This window comes from Buceros rhinoceros, unplaced genomic scaffold (genome assembly GCF_000710305.1).
Source record: "Buceros rhinoceros silvestris isolate BGI_N320 unplaced genomic scaffold, ASM71030v1 scaffold28523, whole genome shotgun sequence".
NCBI lineage: Eukaryota > Metazoa > Chordata > Aves > Bucerotiformes > Bucerotidae > Buceros > Buceros rhinoceros.
In genome coordinates, this window is record NW_010404826.1 from 5,672 (window position 1) to 16,413 (window position 10,742).

The 10,742-nt window shown below is 45.5% G+C and overlaps 1 protein-coding gene across 1 annotated transcript in view; it reads left to right on the forward strand.

The window, feature by feature from the left end:
* Nucleotides 1–761, forward strand: part of ARRDC4 (arrestin domain containing 4) — a gene marked incomplete at its 5' end in the record, with an annotated part of 5,443 nt that extends 4,682 nt beyond the window's left edge. Inside the window, 2 exons of the mRNA XM_010133523.1 lie at nt 184–338; nt 435–761. Of these exons, the coding sequence (XP_010131825.1) occupies nt 184–338; nt 435–491 (212 nt within the window). The remainder of the gene's footprint in view (nt 1–183; nt 339–434) is intronic.
* Nucleotides 762–10,742: the final 9,981 nt, after the last annotated feature.

Consider the following 10,742-nt stretch of genomic DNA (forward strand, 5'->3'; position numbering starts at 1 on the left):
GCTGAATCACCTAAGCTTACTAAAACCCAAATTCTAGGTACAGTATTTGTGAGTACAGTGCACTTCACACAGTCTGACAGTAGTACAATGTCTAAAAGTCTTCATGGTCTCGGATACTGTCAGGTATTGTCTTGTTGTGAGTGAATAGTTTGAAATTTGACAGTATCATCTCTTGTATTCCAGCACCACCAAATTATGCTGATGTAGTGTCTGAGGAAGAGTTCTCCAGACATGTTCCTGCTTATCCACCACCAATTGACTGTGAGGAACAATTGTGTTGTCCTGTCTTTGCTTACATACAAGAGTTCCGGTTTCAGCCTCCACCTCTTTATTCAGAGGTAAAACAATAAACAGCGGGTGGTGTTTTTGCTGTCAAAAAAAAAAAAAAATGCCAGAATTACAGGCAGTAATTATTGCTTTTCTTCTCTCTGTAGATCGATCCACATCCAACTGATGTAGAAGAAATGCAGCCCGTTTCATTCATGCTCTGAAAAGGATTTGTAACGAGCATCGTTGTGATGAATGTCTTAATTCTTCTGCTGCTTAAGCTGATGATAGTGCAGCTAAAAAGGAAACAGTTTTCTTTCTCAAAACTTAAGTTTGTGAACAAGAAAGACAAAGGAAGATGGAGAGGGAGGTCCTGAGCATGTCTGGTGATGGAAGAGAATCTGCTGGATTAGTCTGCACAGAGGATATTGGGGGAGCAGCAATGCTTGGGGGATACTTGAGAAGTACCTGAAAATGCTGCACGCTTTCTAAAAAGTGGATATACTACATAAAGTACGAGGAGGAGATGGAAGGATCTTCTGAAGAGAAGAGAATTTATATTTTGTTTGGAACACTCTGGAAGAATTGACATAATCATGTTGATGTTGAGAACTTCTGTAGCAGAACTTGTGTAGTAGAACAGAATGTGGTGTGAGGAAACATTTCCAAAAGATTCCAGTGTTCAAGAGGCTTCAGTTTTGCACTGTCTGCATCCAAGAAAGGAACACCTACTAAACCGTGGAGCAAAGCCTTCACTCTAGCTTAACTTCGTATTCCATGAGAACCTGCCCTTCTAACAACTGCCAAGTGGTACTATTTCATCATTCTAATGATTCTAAAGACATCATGGATGACAGAGTAGTTATTACGCAATATCATGAAGGCAACCATTTACTGAATGGAAGACACAAGTATGTAAAAGCAAATGGAACTTTGATACGAGCTTATGCACTATGCTTTCTTTCAAGGGATCTCTTAAGGGAATTATTCTAGCCTCTTCTACTGTGAGTTCTTTTTCTGCATCTTAAGCCTATGGATAGCATGAGAAGGGGAAGCATGGCAAGGGAGAACCCTTTTGCCAGCAGCAGATACACTTAGCAAAATGGACAATACTTATTTATTCAGAAGCCTTTATAAGCCTACCTCTGTTTTGGATATTTACTTACGGTCAGATCTGAGACCAAAAAAAAGTCTTGTTAAAGCTCCAGAATACTTCAAGGTTCTAAAAGGGACCCTAAATGGTTTCTGTGGTTAGGGAATGAGATAGGAGGCGTAGGGAGAGGTGTAAATATACCCAGAATAGACATAGCTTATAACTGAAGTGAAAGCAGACGTCAGAGGAACAAAATCCTCTAGTAATGGCACAAAGCTTTTCATTACTCCTGCATTTTTTCTAGAGATCTGTTGTCAGGGGCTGCACTGGCCATTTGCTATCCCTACTATTTTTTGTCAGTGTGTTTTTTTGTTTGCGTTGTTTGCTGTTTAATTTTGTTTTGGTGCAATATTTTAATGTTTTCTTCCTCAGGTCATTTAGAACAGTGAGAGTTTGTTGCTGCTAAGAGTGAAGGCACAGCATTTTACTTGGCCCTTCTGCTGCCTTCATTTAAAGTAGAATGTTTGCTTTCTGCCAAGCATCAGTTGGAGTAAGTGAGCCACCACCACCAGATCCTGTAAAGGAGCAGACACACAGAATATGCACGTTTACAGTTGAGTCCCTGAACTACAAGGGACTTCGAACTACCACAACTACTCCATATGTCTTACAGAAGGGTTGGGCTTTAGAACCCGGTGCTTCGTGTGGTAAAACATTGTACTTTCTGATAACAAGAACAGTAATTGAGTTTCCTTCATTTCATCAATAACTGCAGTTTAAAAAAGTTTAAGTGGTTTTTTATGAAATCTTCATTTAAGAAGCAGGGATTTTTCTACAGGCCTACACAGATGTATATTTTTAGTCTTCTCTTAATATGACTTCCTTACATTGTCTGATTCTAGCACTTCACCTCGTCATTTTGCATTAGTGTAAAATACTGATCGAGGTCCATGTTCCCAAACTGCAGTTTTGTTTTTTCATTTGCAATTTCAAGTATTGTCTTCTATAGTAGCAAATGCAGCTTCAACCAAAATTTGAGTGCATGTTTCAAAAAGGACGTTCTGAAAACTAAGTCTCAAGATGTAGCTCTCATGCCTTTTTCTTCAAGTGATGGGGTGCCCAAACAGCCAGTGGGGGGTTTTTGTTCACATCACCTGGAAAGGGAACAAGCGTATTTTCCTTACACATCCCATTACAGTTACTTGAAAAGAGAGGTGGCTGTGTATTAACTTGCATGTTAATAATTCAAAATATTAGCTTAAAGGATATGAGGTGCTTCTTTTGGTCTGTTTTACTCGATACAGGTGATGTGTGCTGGCGTAAACACGGTCAAACAAATGAGCATGAAGGGTAAAGATGTGCTTTTTTTTTTCCCCAAAAAACCTTTGAATTTTTTTTTAATTATTATTATTATTTGCAGGTAAACTGTGGCCTTAGATTGTTTGCTGCAAAAAAGACAACTAGAATGTGTTTCTTAGGAAGCACACGTGGCCCTTCAAAGGAGGGCTGAAAACAAGATGAAATTCTGCTCTCTGACACTTGGCTTAGTGCAGAAATTGATCCTTAAAATAATCACTGTTTGCACAATAATAAGTTCAATATGCAGGGGCTTTGTTTTGATAACTGTGAAACAGTTTAAAAGAGACAAAATAAAAAACAACCATGCTGTTCAACTTACAGGAACATGATTGTATTTTGTACTAATGAATGAGCCCTATGGGTTCTTTGGTAATAAAAGCGTCAAACCCACATCATGCTGTTCGTCTCTCTTCCTGTGTCTCTAAGGGGAATGACTGCAATGTCAGGAAATACCTATATTCTACCACCTCTGACACACAGTTCATTTGCCTTCATCTCGCTGCTTTAGTCCCCTGGATTATCGGTAGCCAAGAATTGGGACAAATTCATCAAACATGTCCCTCCTGTACAGGCTGCACTGGGGCTATCTTACCCATAATAACTGAAGTGGCAGGATATGTGTTCTCACTGCATTTCTCGTCTCGTGTATTAATCTTACAGGATCTTTTATTGTGTGTCGTTTAGACAAGATTATTTCTACTGTGTAGTTCATTGAGCTAAGTACAGCTGAAGAACCTTACAACCGTACTCCAGAATGGCTAAAGCCGAGCTCCTCCTACCATGGGGAAACTGATGACAAACTGCATCTTCCCCATTCTCATCTAAGCTGTAAATGATGTGATGAAATCTCCGTCAGGCTCCTGCCTACCAAAGATTTGAGGAACAACAAACAGTTGATTATTTCTTCCCTCTGAGGTGGAAAGAGGAGGGAAGACAGCAAGCCTTGGGAAATCCAGGTGAAGATGCTGTTCAGCACTGGAGGTTGCGGAAGGGGCCATGGCTTACAGAAAGGAAAATGCAAAACCTCCAATCCTGGTCTTAGATGTCTAAAAGGTCACTTTACTAAATGATGCTGAAATACCCAGCGCTAAGCTCACAGTGGCACTTCCACCTCATCCACTCTTGAGTTTTATAGGGGACTATTTCTGTTGGCAAACTGTAATTGTCTATTAAAGCATGTTTAGTGTTTAAACAGGTGGTAAATGATTTGCTCAGCCATACAGGGGTAGAGCAGATAGCACAGGCTTGCGTTTGCATGGAAACGCACCATTTGCGTTCAGGGTAAGAGAGCTTTTCATGAACTCCTGGGGCACGTTCCCAACTACCAAAATAGCATATTCCATTACTTCACCCCCCAATCTGAACTCATTTTGCAAAATCTCTGCTATATATTTCAGTCAAGAAGTGTTTGGAGAAGGCAGTTTGCAAAGTTGATTTGAAGACAATCAATTGCTCTACTACCCTGCAAAACCCCTGCAGCAGAAACACCTCCTTTCTGCTGATTTTCAGTGTTCTCCTTAGGGTAGCGAACAAGCACGGGGACGTAGAAACCGGCTTTCAGGCTGCCTGCATTTTCTAAAGCTGATTATATAATACATTAACATCAATACGGACAGTACAGGCTGCTGCGCTCAAGAACTCATTAGGTCTATGATGAGCCCAAGCATTCACTTTTAACATTAAACTTTTATACGTGGTGTAGACAGGGTGACAGTCTTGTTCCAAACGTTGCGGTCATGATTTCTAAATGATCAATAAGAAATGTGCTAGAACATCACCATGCTGCTGGCACGTTAGGACAACTGACTGAAAGGTGAAGTCAAACAAGCACAAAGCACAATTTATGTGGAATGCAAACCCGCAGCTCCGGTGGGACCTCACTAGAGTAGCTGCTTATGCCGGCAACATGCTGCGGGGCTTCTTCGTTACACAGGGCAGACTCTTAGCTGATTAAGTACAACTGTATTACTGATAAATCTCTGAGCACCCGTCCCTTCCAGAGAAAAGAGGAAATCCCGCTTAGTTTTGGCTTACATTCAGCCATCTGGCTGCCTGTAGGGTGAGCAGAAGATGAGACGCAAGGTGGAAGTGGGAGCAAGTGCTGGCGCTTGACAGACACCGACAAACAGGTTGCCTCAAATAATCTGAAAAAGACAGAGCAGCCCCAAACGTTCTCATACAAATCCACAAGACATTTGCTGCTATCAGCTGACGGCAGTTTCTTACTATGATTTGCGGCCTTAAATGACAAGTGACTGTGGTCAGAGGAAGGATACCTGAGTGAGTACCATGTCAGGTATATTCTTACTTAACCCTCAGTGACTGTCACAGCCTAAGAAAATGCGTCACCCAAACATCAGACCGGCCCTTCTGCTTTTCTCCTACCTCTGCGCAGTGTCCTGGACCTCTGTGGACACCCTTGCCCTTCTGTCTCCAGCAAAACTGCTCGTTGACACGGACCCAGCAGTGAGCATCCCTCGGGGAGGGGACTTAACCTGAACACCGAAAGAACCGCTTGCCCAGACTCCCTTTACTGGCAGGACTCGGGCTCAGCCGTGGTGGCACACCATGTGCGCAGGCAGGATGCAGATATGGAGGCTAAACCCAGCCAAATATTTTTGGCTCTGAAAAGCTCTCATTATTTTACAGCACCTTGGAACAGCAACAGCCTCTCCATAAATGAGGCGTTGGCCATGGAGAGAGGTGGCTTCTCACTGAGCGTCACAGACAGCAGGAGATGGTGGTACCTGTGTTTCAGCACCCACTTCTGGGGTATTTATGTACACACACAAGGCTTTTCCAGAAATGGGGATCATATCTTGCAAATCTATAGTAACTTCTTACAGATTAACTTCAGCGCATCATCATATCATGGCCTGTCTGTCACACACATCTCCAGGTCAGACCCTGCAGAGCCTGCGTGCTGTGAGCAGCGGTGCCTCGGTTCTGGGGAACACCCTATTTGGGGGAAAATGAAAGAGGAGGCGGGAACTGAAGCAAGGACAGGGTGGAGTTTTGACTGCAAGGTCTTACGACAGGGTTGTTGCACACCCAGAAAGATCCCAGGTTTCTGTTTAGGCCAGTCCTATTTGATGTCAGGTCTAGAATCAGGTTGTGTCACGACACATCAGGCCACGGCATGAAAATAATTTAAGCCCTGAAGTGCTTTTCTCCTCTCTCTTAATGTGATGTGACCAATACAGTAGCCTTAACAGATTAGGAAGATACTAAAATAAAAATATTCTGCTTCTCTGAGTGTAAAACAAGAACAGAAAGGGAAGAGCTTCAAGTGACCCGATAGAACCTCACCCTACAGTGTCCTGCAGGAGGAAAGTGTCTGAGAGGGTTTAGTGTCCACACAGACCTGTGTACAGGGCTGGTACCACTTGCTCCGGCAGTGGCATTTCAGTTGTCACCACTTCCCTCCCTCTGAGATCCCAGAGCCGGCTGGCCTGATCCCGTATCTGCGAGCAGCAATCACTGCTGCTCAGCACAAGGGAGCGAGATCGGAGAGAAAAACCGTATGCGGAGGGTCCTCCCAGGCTGCAGCCAGCCCTTCTCCCATCTCACCACCACGAGAGCAGCTGTGCTCTCGTCTGCAGAGCCCTGAGCTTACACGTGAGCGGCACAACCTGCTCCTCTGACCCCACGCAGGAGTCTCACACGTCAGGGGCAAAGAATTTGGGAGGTCTGTTTGCAGGAAGTGTTAAATAGGAAAGTCCCCAGGAACAGCAGGCTTTTCCTCATGTGATCCCACCTGCTATCGCTGGGAAAGGACTTTACACTCATCCAAACAAATTAACAATTCATTTCCAGCCCTGACACGAAGATTAACCCTGCCAATTAATTCCTTAATCTCGTGCTGCCGACGAGGCTCACAGTTGCCATGTGGATGCTTGTCCACTGGGGCCTGAGGCAGGGCCATTCTGTTTAATTAATGCCGTGTCCAGGATATGGTGTAGCTGAGATTCAAACATGTTCCAGCGAAACAACCCAGAGCTGTATCTCACACTTCAGCGATGCGCCAGACAGCATTTGATGGACACCTCGAAAAGGGCACCGATTACCGCGATGGTTACGGCAGGGTTGGCTGCATAAAGGGACACATTAACCGGTACAGAACCACTTGGCCATAGTACGGTTGTAGAAGATGCTTCTTGGTCAGTTCCATGATAGACCTGATAGCTCACAGCGTTGAGAGGTTCTTTTAAGGTGATTGTAGGAGAGTCAAACTTTGTGATGAGACAGTGCTGTGACAACAGCGGCCTCCAGTTGAAACACAGGCACACACTGCTGCATTGGCAAAGGGTCCACCCAGGGTTCTGGCAGAGATGAGGATTCTCTCTTATTTTGCAGTTTTGTGTGTGCCTGTGACAGAGAGCCAAAGAAAAGCGGAGAAACAAGGCGGCAGTGAGAGCAAGCAGCGGGTCTATGGCCTTGAGAAGAGCATGGCGGAATCGTTCCAGGGCAAGGCGCTGCCTGCAAGGTGTCTGGCAGTGTGCAGCAGCGTTCAAAGAACCCGCATTTCGCACATTTCCAGAAAGCAGCAGGAAAAGAAAACTCCACGAGACTATGTCAGTCTTCCTCCTCCTGCCTAAAATAACTGATGAGTTGTTGGGTTTGGGCTTGGTGCTGGAGGGAGAAGGGGCAGCTGCACCGCATGCGGAGGCTGCTTCAGGAAAGAGAGCTCAGATGCGATCGGGATTGACAGGAGCTGGGAAACGTGTGAAGTACAATAAAAAGGGAAAGGGATGTTCAGTCACCTCAAGTGCTCTTTGTAAACCAGCTAAAACAAATTGGGTCAATTTGCATTTGTTTCTATAGGTTTTGCCATATATAATTAAAAAGACACCACCCATTAAGGTGCTTTACAGTGTTAACTAATGCTCAATAAAATCTATGAATAATACTAAATAAAAGACTACAAAAGCTCCCTAGACACATAGACCAGGAAATTGCAGGTGCATAAAGTAAGCGAGCAACAACCCCCTGCATAATTTAGTGCCTGTTACAGCTAGTGTGGTGGGTGAAACAAGTGAAGGTATGGCAGAACTGCAAGAGTGGATTGATTGTATACACATACCACGTAAATGGTGTTTACGGAGGAGCACTGGGAAGAGGCAGGGACACACACTGGACAGGACTCTCTGCTCCACACAGAAGTAGGTAATGTCTGGTTTGGAGTGGTGGTGGTGTTGTTTCTACCTATTTGGGTTCAATACTCAATTGTACACTGAACTCCCTTAGCCCAGGAAGGGTCAAGGTCACCGTGTTGCAATAACCAGCCAGGCACAGAGAAAAATAAAGTCTGGGTTTCTTCTGCCCACCAGCCCCTGACAGGGTGAGAGAAAGATCTTCTGACTGGGAGTGACGCAAGGGCGAACAACATTTGATGCAAAAATTGCATCTGCCTGATTGGAACGGCCAGTCCAACAGCGGCACAGGTTCCCATTTCAGAGGTCTCGCTGGAGAGGTATGATCTTCTTCAGCAGATCCTGGTTTTTAAGACCTGTTTAAGGACTGGAAGAGGCCAAAGCTCAGATCACTATTTACACAGTGGAGGCGTCTTCAAAGACATTGTGCCATGTCACTAGAGGATCAAGTCTTTGTGCCTTCAAGGTTTTTTTCCACAAAATGTGCAGAAGAACAAAAAGCTCATGCTTACACATGGGCTGATGCTCATGATGTGGCATTTAGTGCAGGACTCTTCAGCTGTCCTTGTTGATTCTTAGCAGTGCTTCCTTTATCACGTCACTTGGTACTGATTCCCACTAGGAACTGGGGCTATTGGGGTGTGTGGCAAAGGGTTAATTTGCTGCTGATTATTTGGCAGTTCTTCGTTTTCTGAAGTTATCACATTTTCTTCTAGGAACTCCTGCTATAAATAGCTCTTGGTAATTTTTTCCAAGCAGAAGTCCAACCCAAGCAGTGAAACACATCACTATCAAACATGGCACACAGCAGAACACACCAGTCCGTGGGGAGCGGGAGGTAATCTGTCCATTACGCACCACAGGAGTTGGTAAGAAAGCCCAAGCAGTGCCAAGTCCTTCCCTCTTGCACTCAATTTATCCTTAAAATAATTTCTCAAATGCAGCTTTTTCAAAGCCACACCAAACGCTGGCAGAGCTCAGAGTCCTGCTCAAGCCATGTGACCATTTTGACCCCTGTGCTCAGCTGAGCTATTATGTCACCTCCAGCTGCACGATGACACATCGCAGCTGAAACCCTCCCTAGCCCCACTCCAACCCCTACCTCTCACCAGCCCCAAGCAGAGCAGCTCCATGAGAACTCAGCCTCCCACTTCTACTCAGGTCATCTTCAACCAGCAACCACAGCAAATCATTTGCATCTCCTATCTTTGAGCCTTCTGTTTGGTCCCAGCTGAGCAGCCCTTATGGGGATCTGGCACACACTGGCAGCCCAAGCATGTTGGAAAAAAGGTTTCCAGGCTTTTCAGAGAGGATGCCAGGGCCTACAGCAGTTCAGGGTTCAAGGGGATGCCCATCTCTACCCACTGTTAAACACATGCTGCCAGAAAATTTTGCTTTGGGAGGGGAAAAGCAGAAGGTACAACAGCCTGACAAGAAGTTCAACAATGTCAGTCTTGGTCTGGGATGTTTTAATTTAATGCAGGATGGCAATCCAGGATGGACCAGGCTTGGTTCTTCACCATCCCCTCTTTCTCTCCACCACTCACGCTCTCCATCCGTTTACAGCGGCGTCACTTCTCCCAAGCGTAAGCTCTCACCCACTGTCACCCACTGAGCAAGCTGCAGTCCCTCCCACTCCTTCCACTGCACCTTAACTACTCCCTGCTTTGCAGATAAGTGCACAATCACTGTTACCTTGGCTACATCACAACTGCACTCCCTGAGCGAAGACCGGCTATGTTCTACTGCCAGCCTCAATTGTTCAATCCTTCCCTTCCCCCTCACACCTAAACCACATTGATCTGAAAATCCCACAGAGGAGGAGGAAGGCAGGGAACAAGGCTTCCTGTGCTCGCAACACAAGCATTTGCTGTCACAGCTCCCTGTGCCAGCTCTACTCATTTGAGCCAACAGCTGAATGAAATTAATAAGGCTGCGTCCCAGTCTCTGCTATGCGAAGTGAGAAGCAGTCTTGCCATCACTGGCACACGTTCCTGGCTCTCTGGCAGACAGAGCTGGTGGGAGGCATCGTGGGATACCAGGAGATGCCCCTTCTTGGGTTACCCACCACTCCACCAGCAGCAGGGCAGCCCTTCTGCCTGGGGTCTGGCAGCAGGACGTGCAGCTTGCACACCACGGTGGCTGCTACTGTGCCAACGCTTGTTTGAATAATGATATTTTAAAGCTGACGCCCGCAGAGATGTTTGCATTTTGCTCCCATACACCTCAGGAGTGTTTTCTTTTAATTGATCTCACAGCCTGGGATTTTCCTAAAATAATTATTGGTTTCATGACCTTGCTTCCAGGAGGAGTTTTGTTGCCTTTTAAACAGACTTCAGTGCAGCGTAATGAGTCACTTGTTCTCTTGAAGATCTCAGGATTTCTGGCCTCTACAAATCCAGATGCTGGTTTTCCTGCTCTCATGCTTTGGCATCCTTTTCCTGCTCTCATCTCTTGGCAATGAAATGAAACCCATTTGCAAGAAAATCTACTGCAGACATTGTTGTCTTCAGCTGAGTGAAGCTTTCAGTTCCTTTTGCTGTTGTTGGCTTAGGAACATTTGTGGTTTCTGGCATGTCCCTAACAGGTATGAAACTTGTACAACTGCTGAATCATGAACTGTGCAGGGACTGACGCAACCCACCATGTAGTCAACTTTCAGAGGTGGCCTTTGGCTGAAAATTCACTGGGAGGAGAGAGAGGTAACCACCAAACACCTCTGTGGGGATGCAGGGGCAGAGGTGTGGGCCACAGGTCAGCTGGGGAGAGGTGGCCCTGACCAGAAAGGGGTGTGTGGCTCCTGCAGCTCGGCCCGTGGAGGACTGGGCAGAGCTCCCGGGGAGGACAGCTCATTTGTAACGCTACTCTTT